Source organism: Sporisorium graminicola, chromosome SGRAM_1 (assembly GCF_005498985.1).
Source record: "Sporisorium graminicola strain CBS 10092 chromosome SGRAM_1, whole genome shotgun sequence".
Taxonomy (NCBI): domain Eukaryota; kingdom Fungi; phylum Basidiomycota; class Ustilaginomycetes; order Ustilaginales; family Ustilaginaceae; genus Sporisorium; species Sporisorium graminicola.
Genome location: NC_043719.1, coordinates 2,982,713 through 3,006,797, shown reverse-complemented (window position 1 = coordinate 3,006,797; position 24,085 = coordinate 2,982,713). Strand labels below are relative to the sequence as shown.

Below are 24,085 nucleotides of genomic sequence, written 5' to 3'. Positions count from 1 at the left end.
CACACTTGATCCTCTTCGCCGTGCATGCATCTCTGTACTTCTAGCATAATTCATATCATCGCAACATCTCCAAATTCTCATTCTCATCGACACTTGAACTAGGACTTTGGCTTGTCATTTCGGATTGAGACTCGTAGCAAAAGAGAGACTGGAAATCGCGAAGGGGAACGCTAGCACGGCCGATCAGGCAGAAGCCTGGACTGCGCTGGGCTTGGCGAGCTTGCAGCCAAAGCTGGGCAGAGCGCGAGTGCCAGCTGAAGCAAGCAGCTTGTGCGCCTCGTGAACCTGGTACTCAGCGATCTCCTTCTGCTTGGCATCTGCGTCGACATTGTCTTGAGCGTCGACGTCCCACGAGAGGTACTTGTTGGTCATGTTGGGCTCAAAGCTGGCGTCAATGATGCCGAGTCGCTTGCAGTAGTTGGTCACCTTGGACCAATCACGCGGCACTGCAGGAAAGAGAAATTAAAAGCGAATAGCGTGTCAGTGTCGGCTTTCCATACCAGATGTATGGGTTGCAAGCAAGGAGCTTACCATTGGCGCAGTCGCGAGACATGTAGGCGAAGGATCGCTCAAAGATTCGAGCATTGATGGGGCCTTGCATGCTCTTCTTGAATAGCTTAAAGTCTTCCCAAGCCTGCTGGGGCTGGTCGAAGAGGTCATCGGCGGCGCGCTTGACCGCTCGCATGAAGGCACGCACCTTGTCGGGGTGCTGGCTGACAAAGTTGTCGTTGGCAATGTACAGGATCGAGCAGAAGCAGCAGCAGCCCAGCTCGGCAAGCTCGTCGATCCTGAGCATCTTGACGTCCGTCTTGGGTCGGCCCTGCTGCTCGCACCAGTCCTCGAGCTCGACCATCTGGACATTCTCCAGACCGATGGCGGCGTCGACGCGACCGTCGATAATGGCCTCGGTGGCATTCATGCCCACGCGAACGGCGGTGTAGTCCTCGGGCTTCATGCCAAAGTGACTGGTGAGCTCGTCGATCTGGATCTTGCCAAATTCGCCGACGTAGCCGATACGTTTGCCCCGGAGGCTCTGGAAATCCGAGGTGATGCCGCTGCCCTCGATGTAGATGATGCCGGTGGCGGGCTCGTCCATCAGAGTACCGATCGAGGTGACGGGATAGTTGCGCATGCCCTTGGCGGCCAGAGTGTGGATCATGGCCTTGAGACCCATGTCGGCCTTGCCCGTGCCGATGATCTCGGTCTGTAGAGCGGCGCAAAACCAAAAACCAAAAACAGTTAGTGAAATGAATTGACCTACAGTACGACAGACATTCGAGCGCAACTACGTCAAAAAACTCACCACATCGCTTGGGTCGTTGGGCTCGAGGATGGCGACCTTGATGCCCTCCTTGGCAAAGTAGCCCTACGAGATTCGGAAACGGTGGAAGAGGGGAGGAAGTGCAAAAGGCGGTGAGTAAAAAATGGAAGAGTCGTCACGCGTCCATTGCTTGCAGCAACGCCAAAGCAATTTATGGCCAGGGTCCTTACCTGAGACTGGGCGCGGTAGACGGGCAAGTGGTAAGGCACAGCCTGCCAGTTGGTGAGAAAGGTGATCTTGTCGCTCGACATTGTTGTGATGGTTTGCTGGAATGAGGTTGATGGCGATGTTGGTTCTGACGAAGAGCTGAGCCAGAGCAGAGGGCAGAGTGAGGCGCCCTCTATATATATGAAAGGAAGAGGCTTTTGCTTTCCAGCCCACGATGCGTGCTAAGCTGTGATGCGATGAGCTGTGCTGTGCTGTAGCGTTCGGTAGTATGGGGCCGGAAGCTTCACACGCACGGGCCAGAAGCTTGTCGGATCACCTGTTGCGCACGGTCACGAACATCACAGCAGGAGAAGCGGGCATGAATAACCCACTTTCGTCGAACTCACTCTTGTCTCGCTGTCCCCCGTTCAGTTCCCCGTTCCATTCCTCCGAGCCTCCCTAGACCCATCGAGTGGCAATGGCTTGGGGAGGAAAGTGCTACCCAAATTTTTTGGGCAGAGATGATGAGGAATGCCGCATCCAGTGTTCTAGTATCGATGCTCTTCATTGATCCCATGATCTACAGCTGCATTGGACAGTGGGTCGGAGACTCGAGCTCAAGCTCACGACATTGTTGTGGAAACAGAACCTCTGATGCAACTGCGGAGGAGAGTGGGAGTTGCTGTTGCTGCTTCTTCTCCTCTGCCTCGAGTCACTTTTGGGAGCTTCATTCCAGATTTAAGCTTGGAAGCTTCTCAAGATCGATCTCGGCTAGGAGTCTTCGGCTGGCTTTGCGAAAGCGGCTAAGCGTCGGCATGAAAGCCCGAATCGTGAGAAGCCTGCCACACAGCAGCCATCTGGATTTGACAGCTTCAAGCCACACGTGTTGGCTCCGAGGATGAATAAGCGCCACGCTAGATCAGCCTGCGCAGGTCGGGGTGTGGTGCGCGCCAAGCCAAGCGAAAGCGGACAAGGGGAACGACAGAAAGAGCAAGACAGACGGACGGAAAGACCCGCGCTTGCAGGAGCCAAGAAGTCAAAAAATTGCAACGAGAAACGTTATCGCACTTTGAAATCAGGATCAAGTGGGAAACGGGCTTGACGGACAAGTGCGATACGCCGTGCGTCTGAGCGTAAAAGCGGAGATTTTGATGCAACCACAAGGGTGCTTGCTAGCTCGACCTAACAAGCAGCAGAAATTCGACGACCTTCAGCCTTTTGCGTCTCCACCCTCAGAGGATCCGTGGGTGAGGACGCAAGCGGAGGTATGAAGCGATCTTCTTCATCGCGTCTGAGCGCGGACGATTGGTCACGATCGGAGATGCCGAACTCGCTAGTTAGTCGCTGTTCAGCGAAGAGCATCGTTGCGAGATGGCAGGGCAGCGGCTCGACGGGGACAGTGACGCGCTGCAAAACCGCTTAACTGGCGATGAAGCAAACAGCGCGGGGACTCTTCATGCTTCGTCGTCATTGAGGTTAACCCCGTTCAACAGCTCGCTCGTGACGACCCAGGAGGGAACTGGCCGTGTTCTTCTCGCTACGACACTGGAGAGCGGACGTTCCTGATTCACAGAAGCGTGTTGGGAGCGTACAAGTCGGGGTCCTGCGAAGAGAGACTGGGCCTGGGAGGCCTGCATGCTGAGCGCGGTTTCGCCATGTGCGGTCACCAGTGTCGAACGACAAAAGAAAGCAAGCAGGACTAGCCAGTTTGCGTTGGATCGGTTGCAACGACGGTTGCCAGATCCGGGGTGTTGATGGCCACGGCGTAAAACGACTGCGCAGGCACTACTTTGCTTCCGCAGGTAGAGGCACAGCTTGACGTCATTGCACTCTGACATCAGAAATCAAATTCTGCGCGGCCATGAAATTCTCCGAAACGACTGTGTCACTTTGCTGTTGCCTGGCTTTGAACAGTCCTCAAGCTGTCCGATAGCCGTGGTGTGCAATGTCAAATCTCTTTCGATACGTTGCTGCGACATAAGTGCAAGAGGCAGGAAGCATACTTCACTGCCAGTCACAGACAGAATTTGGCGCTTGAGGAAGGACGGATCGAAAGTCAAATACAGAAGAGAGTCAGCCATCGGAATGGCATCCGAGAAGGAAAAGGCGCGCAACCCGAGCCTGGTTCAGGACAGCTTCGGCTAATCCGACACAAAAGGATCAGGCGGGCCAGCAGAGAAAGTTCCAACGAGCGGCGGCAGGAGGAGATGCGGCAACGGCAAAACGGAGAAAAAATAAACATAGCCGTTGTTTTGGCAGGTCGGCGGCGGCGGCGGTTCAGAGTTCAGTGAGCGTGCAGACCAGCCTGACAGTCGAAGCTCTGCTTGGCAACGAATGACATACCGGAGTGCGGCTCAGCTTGAAGCACAAGATCGACCTCATCTGGCTTGAGTCAACTTTTGCGCCCCGCACCGCAAAAAGAGGCACAAGCCCACATACTCCAGGTCGATCTGGGGAAGAGCGAACCCCAAACTCAACAGCTGTTCCTCTCCCGTCTCTTGTCATATATACCCAGCAACCTCGCTTTGGACACTTCCCTTTACGACCCTACGCAGGCTCTCCGTCCATATCCCTTTTCACCACCTCCTCTCAAGGCCACGCATTCCATCATGGAAGAGAAGACTGCGCCGCAAGGCTCCCCACCCCAGGTGTCCACCCCAGGTCATACCCACGTCGACAACCAGCCTGCTCCCACCGCGAACGAGGGCCAAGCTCGTGCCCATTTCAATGCAGAGAAGCTGGACAAGTCGCTCCTACGTATGCGCTCGGACGGCAAGGTCGAGATCACCGAGGATGAGTGCTACGATGAGCTCGGCTACAGTTCCCCACCTGGAAGAAGTGGACCATCCTCACCGTCATCTTCTGGATTCAGGTGTCGATGAACTTCAACACCTCGCTCTACTCGAACGGTCTCAATGGCATCAAGGAGGAGTTCGGTGTCAGTCTGCAAGCTGCACGATGCGGTTCCATGATCTTCTTGGTTGCCTACGCGTTCGGCTGCGAGCTCTGGGCTCCGTGGTCCGAAGAGGTGGGACGCAAGCCTATCCTGCAGCTCAGTCTCTTCTTGGTCAACATCTGGCAACTGCCCGTTGCGCTCGCACCCAACTTTGGCTCGATCATGGTCGGACGATTCCTCGGTGGTCTGTCTTCAGCTGGTGGCTCTGTGACTCTCGGTATGATTGCAGACATGTGGGACGCCGAGACCCAGCAGTACGCCGTAGCCTACGTCGTCTTCTCGTCGGTCGGCGGATCGGTTCTAGGTCCCGTCGTTGGTGGCTTTGTCGAGGCGAACTTGAGCTGGCGATGGACAATCTGGATCCAGCTCATCTTTGGAGGTGCTGTCCAGCTTGCCCATCTCTTCTTCGTACCCGAGACGCGTTCGACGATCATGATGGATCGCATCGCCAAAAAGTGGCGCAAGTCCGGCAAGAACCCAAACATCTATGGTCCCAACGAGCTCCGACCGTTCAAGGAGCGTTTTTCAATGAAGGAGATCCTGGTCACCTGGATCCGTCCGTTCCACATGTTCTTGACAGAGCCCATCGTCTTGGTGCTCTCACTACTTTCTGGCTTTAGTGACGCGCTCATCTTTATCTTCCTGCAGTCGTTCTCCCTGGTGTACGCGCAGTGGAATTTCAGCACCGTAGCTGTCGGCCTCTCCTTCTTGCCTCTCCTCGTCGGCTACTTTATAGGATACGCCATCTACATTGTCGCCATCGGTCAGCAGAAGAAGACGAGGGCGGCTCGTCCGGACAGCGAACATGCTCAATTCGAGTCGCGCTTGTACTGGCTTCTCTTCACGGCGCCTTTCTTACCAATCGGCCTCATAGGATTTGCTTGGACATCGGTCGGGCCTCCTGTGCACTGGATGGGAACAATGGTCTTTTCGGCTTGCATAGGAATCGGGAACCAGTCTATTTATGCCGCGACGATTGGTAAGTATCCTACCTATCGAACCACGTTCGCTAGAAGTCGATGGCGTTGACATCGTCGTGATATGCTTGCAGACGAAGTCGAGAACGATGCCGACGATGACGACGATGACGGGAAGGACGACGATGATAATTCCGAAACTGACGCTTTGCCCAACCTCTCCTTTCATTTCGCTGACCTCATTTGCAGATTACATGATTGCCGCCTACGGTCCGTACTCGGCCTCCGCAACGGGAGGCAACGGCTGGAGTCGAGATTTCCTTGCCGGTGTGCTGACGATCCCAGCGACGCCGTTCTACACCAATATCGGACGATCCAAGGGCCGCAACTTGGAGTACGCATCGACGATTCTGTTCTGCATCGCCACTGTGCTGGTTGCGGCCGTATACGTGATCTACTGGAAGGGACCCGTGCTGCGCAAGCGATCCCCGTTTGCCCAGCAGCTCGAAGCAGATCGTCAAAGCGCTCCGAAGCGCGATGGTCACAAGGAGCGACTGACGGGTGCACACAAGAGGCCCGTCACTGGTTTGGGCTCCCGACAGAACTCATACACCACCTCGCGCAACGCGGCTTCGCGCAACGCCTCGCGCAATGCGTCTCGCAACGTCTCGAGGAACGTTTCGAGAAACGTGTCGCGCTCCAACTCGATCTCTGGCGCAAGCAGCAGCGTCGAAGTGCCTGCTCGAACCGCCTGAAGGGCTTGCTAGCCAGTCACACTGGACGGGTTGACTCCGAAAAAAACTTCTCCGCCCACACCTTGCTGTTTTTGAAGCAATCGCTTCTGATACATTAAAGTATATGTTGGTGCCTCGATACTGCAATCGGAAGAATGACAGCTCGGAGAAACATATGGTGGGCTGTCATGTGTTGAAGAATATGCGTGGCTGCAGCTGGGTCAGGCGAATGCGCGAGCAGTGCACAGAAGGCTGGCTGCTTTGTACCGTGGCAATGCTAATTGCTCGCCTAGAAGCATACACCCAAAGCGCGGCGTTCATGGATCCGAGGCCTGCTGGTATTCAAAAACCTCAAGTTGCAAGGAAGGCCATACCTTGCTTCATCAATTCGAGTTCCTGCCGCTGAGAGAAAATCGATTAGCTCGTCAAATGATGAGAACCTACCGTACAACTGCAATAAAAAATGGGATCTCAACTCAGTTTTACGAATGAGCTCTGTTTGCTCCGAAAGCTGTCTGGGGATTTTGAGGAGGAAGAGAGGATGAACTTACCAGAGGAAATACGAGGCTAGAAGTCACACAGCCTGGAGCAGTCCCAACGACGAAGTGCTTCAGTATAGAATCGTGATCGACTGGTTCCAGTCATATCATCAAGGCCACTGGCAAGCTGAGCCTGACGTCTCGTACAGCCTGATCGTGTAACTTCGTATCACTGACAGCAACTCCGGACCTAGGTGGTGCTGCTCAACTGTCCATGCGTCGCAAGGCAGCAGTTTGTCCTCGAATGCAGGCAGGGGCAAAGTACGAAAGCCGGCATCAGGTGTAAGCAACGCTGTGCAGCACCAAGCACCATCTCTTGCTGGGATCCCAAATAGCGGCCTTATTACTGGCCGAGCAGGCTGAGGGATCTGAAAGTTGGCGACGTCTCATTCGAACCAGCAGAAGCAGCAGCTTTCTGCAGTCGGAGGTGTTTGAGCTTGAATTTCCACTTCGACAGGGAAATTCGGGCTCTTCATCAGCCACACACATAGGCTGAGGCGGCAGATGCAGGGTAAAGGAGGGAGAGAGGGCCTTGGACCCTCCAGTGCGCTGGTGAGCTGGTGCACTTTCGCCCAGACAAAAAGAAAGAAAAGAAAAAGAAAAAGAAAAACTGCGCATCAAAACCTGTCCGAGATTTGTCACGAGAGCTCGCACGGCCAAAGCAGGTCGACCGTGAGACCCTCTCTCGCTGTCGTGCCTCAGCCAAAGAAAAGAACCCTATTTGTGGCAAAGCAATTTAGCCAGTTGCAGTCAGTGCATTGTGGTTGATTCGGAAAGCCGGCCGGCCGTTCAGCTCATTCAACAGAACGCATTGACAACCTGGCACCTTTACACACACACCCACGACATCTTTCGTGAAGTCACACACTCTTCTTTGATCACCTCTCCCTTTCACCATCACACGAACCTGCTTTCGCGCACTGCGATAACCAATTTCGTGTGAAAGCAGTCCAGTCGCCAGAGTCTTGTTCACGACGCGCAACTACATTACGCCCCGCCACGCCAATCGTCGCCACTCTCCCCACCACTTGTCTGCAGAACTTTGGAGGTTCGGGACCTGCCGACGCTCGCTACACGACACGCATTTGCATTTGGCAACACGGCCATCGCCTGTTAGCTGCCATAAGAGCCATCAGCTGCTATCTCACTGCTGATCCTACTGGCATCGCTTAGCGCCTTATTCCCGCTCTACCACGTTCGCTCAGAGCAGGCCGTGATCCGCCGCGACGGTGAATTCATGTGTACAACGTCCGTTGCCTCCATCTAGCGAGGCGCATTCTATCTCTCAGCACTATGTCGTCAGACTGCTCCATCCCACCGTCGCAAGCGTCGAGCTCGTCTTCCAGCACCGCTGCCGAAGCACATCCGCCGCGTTCCATATCAGCGAATCATGACGTTGGCGCTCATCCTGACTTTTCGACGCACACTTCGTCATCACATCGCGGTTCACTCAACACTCACGCCTACTCGAGTGCCACATACGACGCCAAAGGCAAGCGCAGAGCCAGCCAAGATACTCTCTCCGAATCGCCGGGTCACGATGAACAACTACTTCCAGATGCCTTGAATCGCCTCACGGTACGTGACGCACCGCTAGTGGCAGAAGCGTTGCATAGTGACGCATCGCCAGACTGGTCTCAGCAGCCTATAAACACATCAGCATCTGAGCCATCTTTCTCAGATAGAGCTCATTCTCATCGCGCATCGTCTCGATCGAGGTCGCCATCATCACCAGCTGCATCCACTTTACACAACTCACCCTCGTCTTTTCAACGGAGAGCCAGAGAGCAACGTACGAGAAAGGCACGAGACAGTGCGTCACGTTCAGTTGCACCGAGCCCCTTGCGTTCTAACTTGACAACGTCACCAACCATCAGTAGCGCATCGCAGTTCATCTCTCTCCTGGGGCAACCCGTGGCCATTTCAGCTTCTCTTTCTCCGCCCGATATCAGCTCAGCCGCGGCTACCTCTGCCGTCCTGCCTTCGCTGTATAAGGCCAGCCGTGGTCGTAGCATCAACGTCAGCCCAAGTCGTAGATGGGACAGACGAGGTGCCAGCGCTTCCGTTTTGAGCGGCGCCAGTGCAAGTGGCAGCGGCGGTGAGGGCGACGAGCCGAGCGACGAGGAATTGATTCGCAGACCCGGTGCGTTGTACTCCAATGGCGTCGAGCGCAGAACTGCGCCGACTTCACGCTCATCCAGCCGTCGTCTCTCAGTAGCCAAAGAGGAGCCGCTTTTCCCGTCGGATGACGATGACTCCCCACCACTCTCACCGTCGCAGGAAACCAGCAGGCTTGTTGACAAGCGCCAGAAGCACCAAAGCCGCTCAAGGCGTTGGTCCAGCATCGAGCGTGAACGCAGTCGAGGAATGCGTATCCTTTTGCAAGAGCATCCCAACGACCAACACGATATTGCACAAACACCAAGAAGGCCTCGACCCAACTCGTCTAGCCGAGGGCGTACCCGCTCTTCCCACCGCTTTACCAGTGCCACTGAAGAAGATGCCTCGGATGCCGAATTGTCGTCCACACCGTCCAGCTGCCCCAGCAGCTGCGATCTCGACTACGTACCAACACGGGGCGATTCTGCCGCCATTCCAATCAAATCCCGCAGAAGCCGTTCGACTGCTCCGACGGGAGGCGTGGCCAACACTCCGGCGAGCGCTGCATCTAGCCAGGACCAGGTTCCTTCTTCCACCGATGGCAGCGACGAACCATCACCCGCTGCATCTACGCCATCCACCTCCCTCGTTCAGAAGAGTCCTCCTGGCTTCACCGCCCTCAAAACGATCGTTGCGATTCCAGTGTCCTCCGACTCCGACCCGCTGCTCGGGCTCGGCACACCCAGCGTGGAGGATCTCATCCAGGTCGACAAGGTCGAATTTTTCTCCGAGGAAACTATCACAGCTCAATTGGCATCGGCACAGGTCAAACGCAGGACGTCGCCAAAGCGCAGTAAGAAGTCTTCCTGGATCATTGGCGACTTTGAGAGCGAGCCAGAGAGCGAGGAAGACCAGGAGTTCGTCAAAGCCGCTCCGCATGACGAGGTCAATCGCGCTCATGCCACTGCCGTCAGAACGTCGCCGCCAGCACCCTCGGCGAGTAGCTATCAAGCCCGCCTTGCCAGCCTACAAAGTCAATTGCGCATGTGGTCCCGCACACCAGACGCTCCCTCACCGCCCAGAACCCGTCAGATCACCTCGAGCTCAGAAGATCAGACCGATACAGAAGCGAATGGCAAGGATGACTCGAGCAGTCCAGGTCTGCTGTCAGCTAGCTGGCGAAACTTGGCTCGATTGCCAAACCTAATCCTGTTGCCTGGTCTAGCTGCAAGGCAAGCCCGCGAGTCGCTCACCTCCGCGTCCAAAGCGCAGAACAATGGTCCTGACGGTAGTGAAGGTGAGAGTGCCGTACCATCAGCATTGGACTATACCGACTTGGCACACAGTTTCCGCCTCGCCAGTTCGAAACAAGGTTCCTCTGACGAGAACGTGCTGCAGTCACAGCGCAACATTGCCCTCAAGATGGGTCGGCCGCCATCGCCATCGCCGAGTCCATCGCCTCCGGCTTCTCTGCTCGGATCTCGACAGAGCAGCAACGACAGTCTCACCGGTACTGAGAGGGCTTACCCGGCGCGAAGCGTGACAGGCACTTCGCGTCGTGGCAGAGGCGTTGCATCGCCGCTTGAAGCCGATCGTGATCCGTCCGCTTATGTGTCTGGCTTAGGTCAACCTATCGACCCGGATACCGAGCTGTCCTCTGTGGTACAGCTGCAGACGTTCCGTAGTCGGAGCAGGAGTAGGCCCGCCGAAAGCAGACACAGAAGTCGAGCTTCTGAGGATTCACGCTCTGATTCGTCGCGGCACAACGTTCAGCGTGACCCGTCCGATGAGCAGCGCGGATCTCTGTCGCCTAAGAAGCTCGATCAGCCTCTCATTTCTCTACAGAAGCTAGACAGACCTCTTGAATCGCAGCCGACAAAGGAGGAAAAGGCGCAGGAGCTTACCGCGAAGCTCGGCAACAGCATCCCGACGCGGTCAGCTACTAAGCCTGACGGGGCCACTGCGCCCCTCAGTATCCAGATTCCGGCATTGATTGCAGTGCCGGCGAAGCCAAAGTCGCGTCTGGACCTACTCGGCGACGGACCAGCGCCAACCGATACTGCATCTGCGCCCACTTCCCCCACTTTCCGCAAAGACTCGTCTTCGTCGACATCTAGTGCAGACGAGACAGACGGCAGCAACACATCTTCCCCGCCGTATCCAGACCAGAGCAGGGAAGATACACCAGTCGATGCGGATGGTTTCCGCATCGTTCGACGCCGACATCGTCGAAGGTCGTCCGGTCCTCGATCGCTGAGACCTAAAGTGGACGCGCTTGTGCCCCAAGGCTACTCGGCATTCGCGATCGCGGAGAATGACGAGGATGCAGAGGCATCCGTGTCTGACGGCGAGACGACTCCGTCGCCCACGCAAGCCCGCTCAAGTCGACGTGGCCGTGGCCGTGGCCGTGATTCTTCGCCTCGCCGTACTTCGCGACAATGCGCTGTGGGCCTATTTGGCGGGGGCATCTCTGCGGCTTCCTCGTTGGAGACACCTTCAACTCCGCGAGTTCGTCGCGGCGGGCGTAGGGAAAGTGCCAACATTGGTCTCTCCGCGCCTATCCGCAGCGTCCGATCCTCACCAGACCTCACGTATGCTGCTGCTGCTGCATCCCGTACTGATGGTGGCAGCGATGTGAATGGTCGAGTCAAGACCAAGGAGAATCCCTCCCCACCTCGTGGCTCAAGAGGTCGCCGAGGAGCTGTCAAAATCGTGGCATCGTCAGTCGGACAACAAGCTACTCTCCCCCAGCCACTGCTCCTTGGGAGCCTCGAAGGATTCCGTCGCGGGCCTTCGTACCCACCTCGCGCTGGAGAGTTCTTTGAAGACGGAGCGGGCGGCTCCGATGGCTCTGACTATGACTCATCAGCTGCAGCCGCTGCATCCTCCGGAGCACTCGGAGGACGTGGTCGAAGCGCTTCCAGCCCTGCCTCTGGCAGCGTCTCAGCGCAACCGCTCCGCTTCCGGCTGTTGAGCAACTCGTCGCATCTGCTCATGCTGTCGTTGGAACTCGACATGATCAAGAAGCAAAAAATCTCGGCGCCGCTCAAGCCACGTTGGGGCAAGCATCGCGCCAACGACTTCAACCCGCTTCCTTCGACGATCTTGCACTCGTCGTCCGCCGCTATCTATGCCTCATCGAAGTACCTGCGCTCGCCCTATCCGTCATCTGGCGACGACGACAATGCAGATACGGAAGCGGGAGAGTGCCAAGACGGCCAGGATGTGCCTTGCGACCAAGAGGAGCGTGAGGCTAGCACACCATTCACAAGTAGGAGCGGGGCAAGAAACGTTGCCGCATCGACACCTGCAGTAGAGCGACAGGGCAATCCAGCCATGATCGGCTGCGGAGGTGGACTGCGGGACCCAAGCAGCCGGCTACGCTACTCATGGAGTCTGGCAGATATCGCCGGGGCGCTCGATGCCACCGTAACTCCCGCTGCTGCTGGGATGTAAAACTCTAACCTACTCCCAATCTGTACGCCTCTACCTTGTCCCCAACATGTTCATCACCTTGTACTTCGTCTTTCCTTGCATGCATATAGAATCGTAATGTTATTACAGTGTTGATCCCTCTCTTGCTCGCCGACTCCCGACGATCTGCGAATGAGACCTGCTTGCGTCTCAACCTCTCTGCTTGGGATCAAACCCTAACGTTAACTTTAAAATCAACGCACGGGTGGGAGCAACTCAAGCGGGAGAGTGGAACCAAAATAAGTTAACTCAAGTTCAGTTGAAAGTGACAAACGACTCCACGTTTCTGTCCAGAAGGCCATCTCGTTGCGCGCTGAGAAGAAAGTCTTCGCGGTAAGCTGCTGTGAATTACATGCGTGGCGGGTGGGATCACTTTACTTGAACATATCGCTCGGATCTGCATTGGCCATGAAGCTCCACACGCCTTCTACGCCGAGGTCGTTGGGATCGTCTTTGATGGTGATCTCTGCTCGGCCGGGGATCCTGCCGTTGACAACCAGGTCCTTGCCACCAGGCCCATCCAAACACCCCGTCTCTTCCGGGTGGATCTTGTCCTCCGGTGTGTCGTCGGCCATCGCGGGCCCTTGGAAGACCATCTTGCCCAGGCCCAGACTCAGCTTGAGCATGTTGACCGCGGGCTCGAACTGGACCATCTCGACCTTCTCGGTCGGCGAGCTGGGTCGACTCTTCGACGTGCCCTCCGTCGCAGAGGAAGTCTTGGCCTGAATATCGCGCAGGATGTTCTCCGAGGCGACATCCGCCATGTTCCAAGCCTGGTAGCCGGCGTTGAGTGCGCCGAAGGCGTCCGCGACATCGCCGATGGCGTAGACGTTGCTCAGCTTGCCGGACCTGAGCCCGAGGTGTTCGGCAAGATGGCCTTCCTCTCCGCTCTCGAGTTGGGCGCCGTTGGCCTTCTTGTCGAGGAAGCAGTCACAGTCGCCACACGGCGGTTTGGCGTCGAATGGCTGCTGCGCCGCGTCGCGCGGGTCGGGCACGACCACCTGCAAGCTCCGATGCACGCGCACCAGCCGGCTGCTGGGATCGACCGAGCTCGGACTCAGCCTGGCCATGAGTGACGAGTTGGGCTGCTGTCCCGTGCAGAGCAGCAGCAAGTCGCATTCGAACGACTTGCCACCCGTGGTGCGGACGAGCTTGCGTCCGCTGCCGATGCACATCCCCTCCTGATGCGCCAGCACGCCTTCGCCTTTCGCGTCGCCCGTGACGCACACCTCGGGCTTGACAGGCTGCGCAGCAGCAGCTTTTGCAGTCACCGCAGTGCCGTTCGCGTTCGCAGCCGAGTTCTGCACGCTCGAGCCGCGCGGACACCCCTCGGTCAGCGCGAGTCGCTCGCCCAACACCACATTCACACCAAGCTGCTTCAGCCTGTGGTAGGCAATGTCATGGATGCGCTCGTCGAAGTTGGGCAGCAGCTTCTGCCTGGAGTGGATCAGCGTCACCTTCTTGCCCGGATACACCGAGGCAATATCGGACGCAAACTGGACTCCCAATGCACCGCCACCCACCAGAACAATCTCGTTGGATGCCTTGACGCGCTCCTGGATCTCGCGCATCCAGCTCACTCCGTCCTGCTTGAAACGTGCCTCGGTGCGCAAAGGGTCCGGAAGATGGCTGCCGAGCGCGTAGACCAGATGCGAGTAGGGGATCTGAACGCTGTCGATGGCCCAGAGTGACTTCTTGCGCGAAAACTGGGAGAGCTGGTACGAGGAGGATGGCGAGGTAGGAGTGACGGTGACGTGAGTCGGCGAGATGTCCGTAACCGTGGCCTGCAAAATAATGTGCGGGGACGAGTTCTCGAACCCATGAGCGACATCTTCACCACAATCCACCTCATCCTGTCCATCCAAGTCGAGTCCTTGCTTGACAGCCTCGCTGAGCTCGGTAACTTGAATTTCAGGACGACCCAGCTTTTCCTCCTGGCGTGCTTTCACCGCATTGTGCGCAAGCTCAGACTCGACGCCCTTGGAGCTCGCAACCTTGACGTCGATATCAACGTAGGAAGAAGCTGCGGTGCTGTTCGAGTCGGAATCTGTCAAACTGGAATCGGTCGAAAGGGAGAGCTGCGAAGAGTGTCGGCTGTCCTGGGAGCGACCACGATAAGAGGCGGGCGAGTCTGATCGAAATGAGTTGGTTTCCTCGTCGCCACTGCCGACCAAAGCAGCATCAGTCACTGGAGAGTCTTCCGGCACATCGGGCATGGAGCTTGGCGCCGAAGCCGAACCAGCGGCTCTGCGCGAAGAGCCCGACTTGGAGTCGGCCGAGGAGGAGGTCGAGCCCATTTCGAGGGCATTTCGCGTGTTGGTGTTGGCTGATGCCGCCGACGATCGATCCGACTGCTTTGTGCTTGTGGATGAGGAGGCGCCTGGTCGACCCCGCTGGGCGTGTGACTTGGGACGTGCAGGTGCATCTTTGAAGATACTCGAGTATGGAATGAAAGCCTTGTGCTCGTGACCAGGCAGGACGGAGAAGCGTGGAAAAACATAGAGGTGGTTGAAGTGCGAATTGCGTTCGATGAGGATGACACGGTGGGAGGGAGGAAGTTTCTGAGCTAGGACGGTGGCGGCGTGCATGCCACCGTAAGAGCCTCCCAGCACAACGACATTTTGTGTGTGAGCTTCGGAAGCATTTCCGGAGGCGGTTGGACCCGTGTGGATGCTTGCAGCTGGTGCGGCGAATGTGGATGCCGAAGCAGACGCCGAGGTGGAGGTGGAAGCAGAAGCAGAAGCAGAGGGCTTCTTGATTCGGATCGGCTGCGACATGGTTGTTGGAGTGCACGCTGACGACGTGTATGCGAATCGACGAGAAGGTGCTTTGTTCAGGGAGACGCCAGGACGTCGAATGGAAGAACCGACGAGAAGCGAACGTGACGCTCTAGATGCCCCACCAAACGGAATCGCCGACACAATGAAAGCTACGAACCGAGGAGGCCCTGGGTCGAAAGCCTGTTGGTAGTATGCTCCGCGAATGAATCGATGCTGTCGAGACGAAGAAATGACGCTTTGCAGAAGGGTTGGTCGCTGCTGCTGATGATGATGGTGGTGTGGGAAGAGGAACAAATGGAGGGCCGGCAGTGATGAGAAGGGGAAGACACGGGGAGCAAAGCTGTTCGGGCTGTGGCAGGAGCAGGCAGGCTTTGCTTGGCACCGCAAGGCGAGAAGGACGTGACTGAATCTGCTCGAAACCCGCCAAGGCGCCTCTTGAATCCTGCTTGAATTTTGAAATTCGCCAAAGCTGCACTGCACCGCAATCACAACCCGCCTTACGCCTTACGGTATGCAAAGATGATTTTCTCCACCACAAACGCCACATCCGCGCCAGCCTCCTTGCCCTTTCGAGTTCGGACCGAACTCAAGCTTTTTTCTCTCTTTTCTTTTTTCCCTCTCGCGCCGTGCTGCTTTCCTTATTTTGGTAATTTTCATCCTTGCTCTTTCCCATCTGATTAGTGATGATTGATTGGCCCTGCTGAAACCCACAGCGCCCGACGCCCGAACCGAGTTCACCGGCGCAGCCCCAAAAGAGGGTGGAAAGGGCCAAATGGACTACCTTGCCCCTCATTGGTCGCTTGGTTAGGCGTGGCCCTTCGTTTCAGACCGATCCCCATTCCTGTGCCTGCCATGCTACCATGCGGCCTTTCCCAACTAGCTGAGGTCATGCTGTTCGTCCGGTTGTCTTCTCTTCCATGCCTGACTCGAGTCATCGATGGGACTGCAACACTGTTCGGAGGTGACCGAACGTTGCCGTGCTGGCAGTCTCGGGAGCGGAACCACATCAGCCGAGCAAAGCCTGGTGCCAAGAACTTTGCGATGTGATCTGATAGGCTCCGGTGGAACATCCGTTGGACGTTGATTCTCGTGCACCGCTAGCTCCTCGTGAATTTTTCTTTTCCCGCGCGACCGAGATCTGATAAGCGGAGCAACACGGATCTTGTTGACACACCTCTCGTTCGTATGTTTGCGCCCCTCTCAGCCTCAGCCTGTATTCAGACTTGCTTTTGATAGCTAGTTCGTCCGCATCGACCGCTTTCGGGCCCTTCCTTGGTTGTGGCGGCCCAGGGAGCTCCCCGCTCTTGGCAGCTCGGTGTGCGTTGGAGGACATCTCTGCAATGTGAACTCCCGCCAGCAATGCCGACTAGTCAAGTTCGTGTCTCTGACTTGAGCAGGCGTCTCGCCTCGAACATATCAGCTTAGAAGCTGCAAGCTGTTGGCCAAGTTCAGCGCGAGGTCTGACTGCACAATCCAGTCACTGCGTGGCATGCGTCTCTTGTTCGCACCAGCTTAAACCTTTGGGCGGATTTGCAGTGAAGATCGACGGTGCCGGATGTAGTCTACAAACCCTCGCTTACTGCAAACATTTACTTCCTGATCCGGACGATAACGTGGTTGGAAGCCCATCGTGTTCTTCCGCCTTTTGTACGGCCGGTACAGCAATGTCTGTGTAATTTCCTTTTTTTTGTTCGGAAGTCGGAAATGACACTTTCACCTCTTGCTCTTTTTTGACGGTCGAGCCGAAATTTTCTTCGTGGCTGGCAGAGCGCGTTGGCTGATCTATGCTTGCTGCTGCTCTTGCTGCGACTGCGACTGCGACTGCGAATGCAAATTGCGAACGCGAGTCAAGAGCCTTCGAAGAAAAGCTTTAATCGCGTAGAGCGCAAAGAGCACAAAAAAATGTTTGCTCAAGATTTTTGCTGCTGCCACACTGACTCGTTGGTGCCTCACCAACTCTGTTTCGACAGCAGCAGCCAACCAAAATTGTCAAGAAGCATCTACACAATCAGCCGCTGTCTCGCCCACCCTCCTTCTAGACCTTCTCCCCTTCTTCGGTGGTCGGCCTTCTCCGAGTTCACTGCCGTGTTCACTCCCCTCATCTCCTCCACCTCTTCGCTTCGTCTTCTAAAAGGAGGCGACCTAGCATGCAGGTGCACCAGGAACCCTTGCGCAAACGTCCCAAGATGGCTTCGTCCACCCTCAACACCACCCTCGAGTCGATGCTCCCTGCCCCTGCTCCGCTCCGAGTGCTCATTCTCGGCTCGGGCGGGCGTGAGCATGCCATCGCCAACCACTTCCTCCGCTCTCCTCGCGTAGAGCACGTCTTCTGTGCTCCCGGTAACGGTGGAACGGCTACCCTCGGCTCCCGATGCACCAACCTCGACTCGCCCAAGGCTTCCGGTGACTTTAGCGAGATCACTGCCTGGGCCGTCCAGAATGGTATCAACCTCTGCTTCCCCGGGCCGGAGCAGCCGCTCGTCGATGGTGTCGAGCTCGCCTTCCGCAAGGTTGGCATCCCCGTCTTTGGGCCTTCGCCTGTCGCTGCCCAGATGGAGGGCTCCAAGACGTTTGCAAAGGCGTTCATGGACAAGTACAAGATCCCGACCGCCGCCGCCCAGTCGTTCGATGCTTCCCAGGTGCAAGAATGTCTCGAGTACATTCAGAAGCTCGGTGGTGCCCAGCAGATCGTTCTCAAGGCTTCAGGTCTTGCTGCAGGCAAGGGTGTCCTGCTTCCCGAATCCGACCAGGAGGCCCGCGAAGGTGTGGAGGACATCCTCGTGAAGAAGGTGTTTGGCGATGCCGGCTCGTCGCTCCTTATTGAACAGAGGCTCGTTGGACCTGAGCTCTCGGTACTCGCCTTCTCCGACGGCTACACCATCACCGCTCTGCCTGGTTGCCAGGACCACAAGCGCATCGGCGAAGGCGACACGGGTCCCAACACGGGTGGTATGGGTGCTTACACCCCCGCACCCGAAGGCCTCGTCGACGATCTGCCCGCTCGCATCCGCAAGGAGGTGCTCGTCCCCACCATCGACGGCATGCGAAGCGAGGGTTTCCCCTTTGTCGGTATGCTCTTTGTCGGCCTCATGCTGACCGCTGACGGCCCCAAGGTACTCGAATACAACGTCCGTTTCGGCGACCCCGAGACCGAAGCTGTGCTTGAGCTGCTCGACGAGTCGCAGACCAGCCTTGCTGACATTGTTCTCGCCTGCGTCGAGCGTCGTCTCGACCAGGTCAAGCCCGTGGTGCGCAACCAGCACGCCGTCAGCATCGTCCTCGCCAGCCAGGGCTACCCGGGCAAGTACCCCACTGGTGTGCCCATCACCATCGGTGCCGTCCCCCAGAATGTCACCGTCTACCACGCCGGCACCAAGCTCGATGCCAGCGGACAGCTCGTCACTGCTGGCGGTCGTGTCATCGCCGTGTCCGCATTCGGCAACACGCTGCAGGAAGCCGTCGAGCTCGCGTACCAAGGTGTCGACGCGGTTCAGTTCGAGGGTAAGACCTTCCGCCGCGACATTGCGCACCGCGCGCTCAAACCCGCTGCGAGCAGCTCAGCGCCCGCTGGCCTCACATACGCCGCTGCCGGTGTCGACATTGACGCCGGAAACTCGCTGGTCGAGGCGATCAAGCCATTTGCCAAATCGACGCGTCGTCCAGGCTGTGATGCTTCGCTCGGCGGCTTCGGTGGTACTTTCGACCTCAAGGCCATCGGCATGCGCGACCCCGTTCTCGTTTCCGGTACCGATGGCGTGGGCACCAAGCTGCGCCTTGCTCTCGACATGAACAAGCACGACACGGTGGGAATCGACCTGGTTGCCATGTCGGTCAACGACCTGCTCGTGCAGGGTGCTGCGCCGCTCTACTTCCTCGACTACTTTGGCTGCTCCAAGCTGAGCGTGCCTGTGGCCACTCAGGTGATCTCTGGCATTGCCGAGGGATGCCGACAGGCCAAGTGCGGTTTGATCGGTGGTGAGACCGCCGAGATGCCCGGGATGTACGAAGGCGATGACTACGATCTGGCTGGGTTTGCGGTCGGTGCCGTAGAGCGCGAGGCTTTGCTGCCGTTGCTCGACCAGCTGCAGGCGGGCGATGTGCTCGTCGGTCTGCACAGCTCGGGTGTTCACTCGAACGGTTTCTCGCTCGTCCGCAAAATCGTGGCGCGCTCTGGCCTTTCTCTGTCCGCACCATGCCCCTGGTCGGTTGAAAAGGACGGCTCTGCTCCCGCCTCTACGCTGGGCGACGCGCTGATCACTCCCACGCGCATCTACGTCGACGCTCTCACGCCCCTGTTTGCCGAGGCAAAGGGGCTGCTCGCTCTGTCGCACATCACCGGCGGTGGATTCACAGAAAACATCCCGCGAATCCTTTCGAAAGGCAAGGGTGTCGAGATCGACCTGGCCTCGTGGCAGCGACCGGCTCTGTTCGACTGGTTGCAAGCTACAGGCAACGTCGAGCCGGAAGAGATGGCGAGGACGTTCAACAACGGTATCGGCATGGTACTCATCATTAAGGCAGAGCAGCAGCAGAGGATTCTGGATCTGCTCAGCCAGGCGGGGGAGAAGCCCGTTGTCATGGGTCGTGTGATTGACGGTGAAGGTGTGCAGTACACCAACCTGAACAGCTGGTCGCTGTGAAGGAGGGCTCCCATAGCCTTGCCTGAAACAATTTGCGTCTGTAAATATCCTAGAGAATCTAAATTAGCATAGATACCAAGTCTTACAAGTACAGATCGCCCAACGAGAGTCAATGCTGACGCACTCGACCTGAGCTTGTCGGCAGCTCCTATTCTGTGAAGTCACACCACTTTCTCACGCCCGGTTTTCTACAAAGGTGATCAAATTCAATGATGTGACAGGAGGCTACAATGGGAAGCCACCGGAGCTCAGGCAAGGACATCACGCAAGTCGAGCTTGATCCCTGGTCCTTGAGTCGAGCTGAGGTGGACCTGTTTGATAATGTTTGCCGCTTTCTTGAGCTCGCCGGGTGACCTCTTTTCGCGCACGGTATACTCCTTGGCCTGACCAGCACCCTGTGCCGCCTGCTGTGATCCCAGCGTAGGTACCTTTTGAACAATAGCATCGAGCAGCGTGATGACGTTCTTCTTGACATCCTCCTTGTCAAAGCTGAGCCTTCCCACAGCGCCCCGAATCACACCAACCTTGTCCGACCTCCAGTCCATGGCACCCTTGGACTCACGAATCGCATCCAAGATCGACTTGCGATCATCCGAAGGCACAACGGTTCCTCGACGAGGGTTGGGCATCAAACCTTTGGGACCCAGTGACCTTGCCAGACCCTTGGACACCTCCGAGAGCAGAGTGTTAGTGCAGAGCACCTTGGTAAAGCCGGCAACGCGGTTGTTGAGCACCTGCGAGATGAGTTCCGAGCCACCAAGGATGATGGCTGGTTCCGCGGACGACGATGAAGAAGAAGATGCAGCTTCGTTCTGAACAATCTCCTTGACGGCCTCGGCAGCCTCGGAGCCTTCCTCGGCAAATACGAGCAGACGCTCCTGCTTTGTCCGTGGGTCCTTGGGGTAAGCAATGCGACCGCGGAGTGCGTTTGTCTGATGTGTAGAGACGGAGGTGACAATGTGGACTTCAAACGCATTGAGCGGTCTCTTGGCAGAGCCGTGAGCTTGAAGCTGCTCGCACGCCTGTTCGAGGGTGAGCAGGGTCTCGCCTTCTTCTGGCTCGAGGTTATTGGATGCTTTTTTGCCCGACTTGCCTGCCGCAGTGGTAGTGGCTGCAGCAGCGAGACCACCTTGCCTTGGCGAGAGGCGCGGAGACAGAGCAGCGAAGAGGGCTTGGTTGCGAGGCGACTTTCTGGCCGCACCACGAGCACGGTTTGACTTTTTCAAGGTGACAATCGAGGTGCTGAACGAGCGAGAGCCCGAAGATGAGCCAGCAGAGGCTAGTGCCCGAGCAGCCGTGGCAGGGGCGAGGAGCGACATGTTGATGGAAGCTTAGGTTGGCGTGGGATGTGATAGATGCAGTAGAATGTAGGCACGAGGTCGAGGGCGGTGAAGCAAAAAGATGGTCAACCGCTTGGTCTCTGCCTTGTCGGAAGAAAGAAGAAATTGGAGTGACAATTTCAGCGCTTACATAAGCATGCCTCGAGATTGACCACCACAGTCACGTGTGCAATCCGCGCGTTTATTTTGGTGCTGAGCCTTTGGAAGCGCCGTGTGTGTTGGTGTTGGTGGAAGCGGTTCATGCATGGCAGATCATTTTGCGCTGAGTTCATTCTGCAGCCGCTCCTGATCGTCCCGGCGTAGCCGCCCTTGACATCACCACCATTTCATCCTTATCCAAGCTCACCACATCGGACCCGCATTTCGGCGCCATCCCTCACCATGGCGTACCTTTCGGGCAGCACCAAAAAGGTGTCCGTTTACGGTCGAAAGGCAGAAGTCAGGGTTGTCAACCGTCAAAGCTCCTTCACCTCGCTCGAGAACGATGAGAACGACCCTTTTGGCTTCTTCAAGCCGCAGGCCAAACCAAAGGCAACCTACGGGAAATCTAGGGCTTCCATGCTCCCCCCCAAGCCATGCCCGAAGAGTGCCGAATCAGACGACGATGACAGCATCGATGTTCTAGACCATAGTCAAGCTTACGATACTGCCAACTCGAGCTTGTCCTTTCATTCAGCTTGTAATTCTGGATCCTCTTCGCCCGCGGAGAAGCCTCAGCATCGCCAGATGAGCGCGAAAAGCGGGCAGAGGAAGGCGCTCGTAACCAAGGCTGTCAACAAGAAAGCGCAGCCAGCGGCCGACCCGGTAGCCGCTGCAAAACCAAAGACGAAGAAGGCCCTTGCAAAAGTGGTCGACAGTAACAACATCGAAGCCACTCCTAGGGCACGGCGGACACATTCGAGAAAGGATATCGTAGATTCACCCAAGACTGTTCGAAAGTCAGCCGCGGTCAAACCATCAGCACCCATCCTGCCCTATGAGTCAACGCCGCCACCACTGACTCAGCCGAACGGCCGAGCATCTCGACGAGCGGCGCAAGCAGCGCGCATGGCCATCGAAGACTACGATTTCACTGACAGGGACGTGACTCCGCGCCGCCCTGTCCCTACCAAGTCGTACTTTGTCGAAAAGGCTCGGCAGCTGGCGGAGCTCGCCTTGCAGGAGGAGCAGGAGCGACAGCAGTCCAAGGCAAAGAAAGCCCCTCGCAGTAGCAAGGCAACAACAACCATCGCACGCTGCAATGCAGGAAACGCACGAAAGTCCATGGCCGTACGGCCACGACAGACGCTGGCAGTAGGCTCGACATTGACGTCAGCGATCGCAGTCTCAGACTCGTCCCTATCCTCGACCACCGGTGTTTCCGACTCGTCTTTCGAGGATGGAGGCACCAGTCACTCTTCCTTCAGCCTGGTCACCCCCAGCAGCGACGAATCGGGCTCCTCGACACGCAAACCATCATCTGCATCGGCAAAGTCCAAGGTTAAGCAAAACAAACGAGCCACCCGACGCATTGCAGCTTCGAGCGACGACGAGGAAGATGCCAGACAAGGCTCGGACGACGAGAGCGATCCAGACCCGGCGCTGAGACTCGCTGCCCAGGTGGCCGACTTGGCCGTCTCGGACGAAGACGAGGCGAAGCAAAGTGACGAGCACCTCTCGGACTTGCTCGCCTCAGTCTCGCAGACAAAGCTCGAAGCTTTCTCCAATGTAATCCAGCGATTGCGTTCCAGTGCGAGCTCAAATAAGTCGACAACATCTGCGCGTCGTCGGCTTGAAAAGATTGGAGAGGCAAGCTACAGCGAGGTGTTCAAAATTTACACCCCTTCAGCTGCACAAGCTGACCAGGAGCAAGAAGCAATCGTACTCAAGATCATCCCCATCTCCAGCAGCAGCGGCAAGCACGACGACGATCTGGACCTTCCCTGCACCTCTCCCGCCGCCGACGTCGAACGCGAGATCCGCCTGATGCAGCTCGTTGCCCGCGAGTCCGCCGCTTCCGCTTCCAATTCTTCCTTCGTCACGCTTCGTGGCGCACACATTGTTCGCGGAGCATACCCAGCTGCGCTGCTGCAGGCATGGGATCGATGGGACGCCAAGCGTCGCGCAAAGACGGGCGAAGGTGCGGAGAACGTTCGGCCTGACATGCTCGGTAGGCAGCAGGTGTACGCTCTGCTGGTGATGTCGGACGGCGGGGTGGATCTGGAGAGCTTGAGGGTGAAGACGTGGGTGCAGGCGGCGAGCATCTTTGGGCAGGTGGTGCACGGGTTGGCCGTGATGGAGGCCAGGTGCACGTTTGAACATCGCGACCTGCATTGGGGGAACATCCTCGTGCAGGGGGTTGAGCGAGCGGCAGCCTCCAGAAACGATGCTGCCGATGGAGACGCAGCAAAGTGGTTGGTCGACCCGAGCGTATCAGGCGTCAAAGCGACGATTATCGACTTTACGCTATCCCGTGCTTCGACAGTGGCGGCCAAAGGTCGAGCTAGGAAAGCCGAGGTACTCCTGTACTACCCCTTCGACGACGAGTCGCTTTTTGAGGGGACTGGCGATCCGCAGTTCGAAGTGTATCGCGAGATGCAGTCCGTCACTCGCGGAGTGTGGCAAGCGTCCTGTCCGGCCACCAACGTACTGTGGCTGCGCTATCTCGCGCACAAGCTCGTCGACGTCAAGTGCAAATCCCTCAAGATACCCAAGCTCTCTCGACAAGCGAAAGGAGGAGACGCCGATGTAGAGAGAGAATGGCGGGCGTACACGATGCTGCAAACAGCAGCGGCTGGACTGGACGATGCGGTGCAGACGCTGCTCGACCAAGCGAGGGGTCCGAGGAAGGCCGCGAGGAGAGGACGTGCGACTACGGCTGTGACTCCTCTTATAGAGAAAGGGGAGGAGCACGAGGTGAGAGTATTGGGATCGGCACAAGAGCTGATGTCATTGCTCGATCCGTGATATCCCTACACTTTAGACAGATGTGCATATACCCCCCAAATACCAAGCATGATGATAGATTCACTACACAGGAACAGCATGATCCAAAGTTGGGAAGGACAGGGTGAGGTTGAGGAGCTCGTTCTGTTTGTGAGCACTTGATTTGTGAGCGCCTTTTTTGTACCAAATTTTGCAGAAGGATTTTCTCGGTA

General features: G+C 57.0%; 7 protein-coding genes across 7 annotated transcripts; 4 read left to right on the top strand and 3 right to left on the bottom strand.

Moving 5' to 3' along the window:
• Nucleotides 1-183: 183 nt before the first annotated feature.
• On the bottom strand, nucleotides 184-1,572 carry EX895_001052 (uncharacterized protein; the record flags this gene model as incomplete). The annotated part of the gene is made up of 4 exons (XM_029881652.1): nucleotides 184-446; nucleotides 532-1,204; nucleotides 1,304-1,366; nucleotides 1,492-1,572. 4 exons carry the CDS (start codon nucleotides 1,570-1,572, stop codon nucleotides 184-186), a joined length of 1,080 nt encoding a protein of 359 aa, XP_029743038.1.
• A 2,774-nt stretch (nucleotides 1,573-4,346) lies between these two features.
• On the top strand, nucleotides 4,347-6,096 carry EX895_001051 (uncharacterized protein; the record flags this gene model as incomplete). Its single annotated transcript, XM_029881651.1, has 2 exons — nucleotides 4,347-5,403; nucleotides 5,591-6,096. 2 exons carry the CDS (start codon nucleotides 4,347-4,349, stop codon nucleotides 6,094-6,096), a joined length of 1,563 nt encoding a protein of 520 aa, XP_029743037.1.
• Nucleotides 6,097-7,907: 1,811 nt separating this feature from the next.
• EX895_001050 (uncharacterized protein) lies at nucleotides 7,908-12,170 on the top strand (the record flags this gene model as incomplete). The annotated part of the gene is made up of 2 exons (XM_029881650.1): nucleotides 7,908-8,192; nucleotides 8,505-12,170. 2 exons carry the CDS (start codon nucleotides 7,908-7,910, stop codon nucleotides 12,168-12,170), a joined length of 3,951 nt encoding a protein of 1,316 aa, XP_029743036.1.
• Nucleotides 12,171-12,562: 392 nt separating this feature from the next.
• Nucleotides 12,563-14,965, bottom strand: EX895_001049 (uncharacterized protein; the record flags this gene model as incomplete). Its single annotated transcript, XM_029881649.1, has 1 exon — nucleotides 12,563-14,965. One exon carries the CDS (start codon nucleotides 14,963-14,965, stop codon nucleotides 12,563-12,565), a length of 2,403 nt encoding a protein of 800 aa, XP_029743035.1.
• Nucleotides 14,966-17,154: 2,189 nt separating this feature from the next.
• Nucleotides 17,155-19,608, top strand: EX895_001048 (uncharacterized protein; the record flags this gene model as incomplete). The annotated part of the gene is made up of 1 exon (XM_029881648.1): nucleotides 17,155-19,608. One exon carries the CDS (start codon nucleotides 17,155-17,157, stop codon nucleotides 19,606-19,608), a length of 2,454 nt encoding a protein of 817 aa, XP_029743034.1.
• A 248-nt stretch (nucleotides 19,609-19,856) lies between these two features.
• EX895_001047 (uncharacterized protein) lies at nucleotides 19,857-20,927 on the bottom strand (the record flags this gene model as incomplete). The annotated part of the gene is made up of 1 exon (XM_029881647.1): nucleotides 19,857-20,927. One exon carries the CDS (start codon nucleotides 20,925-20,927, stop codon nucleotides 19,857-19,859), a length of 1,071 nt encoding a protein of 356 aa, XP_029743033.1.
• A 402-nt stretch (nucleotides 20,928-21,329) lies between these two features.
• EX895_001046 (uncharacterized protein) lies at nucleotides 21,330-23,894 on the top strand (the record flags this gene model as incomplete). Its single annotated transcript, XM_029881646.1, has 1 exon — nucleotides 21,330-23,894. The coding sequence occupies one exon, from the start codon at nucleotides 21,330-21,332 to the stop codon at nucleotides 23,892-23,894; it is 2,565 nt and encodes an 854-aa protein (XP_029743032.1).
• Between the last annotated feature and the right edge of the window lie 191 nt (nucleotides 23,895-24,085).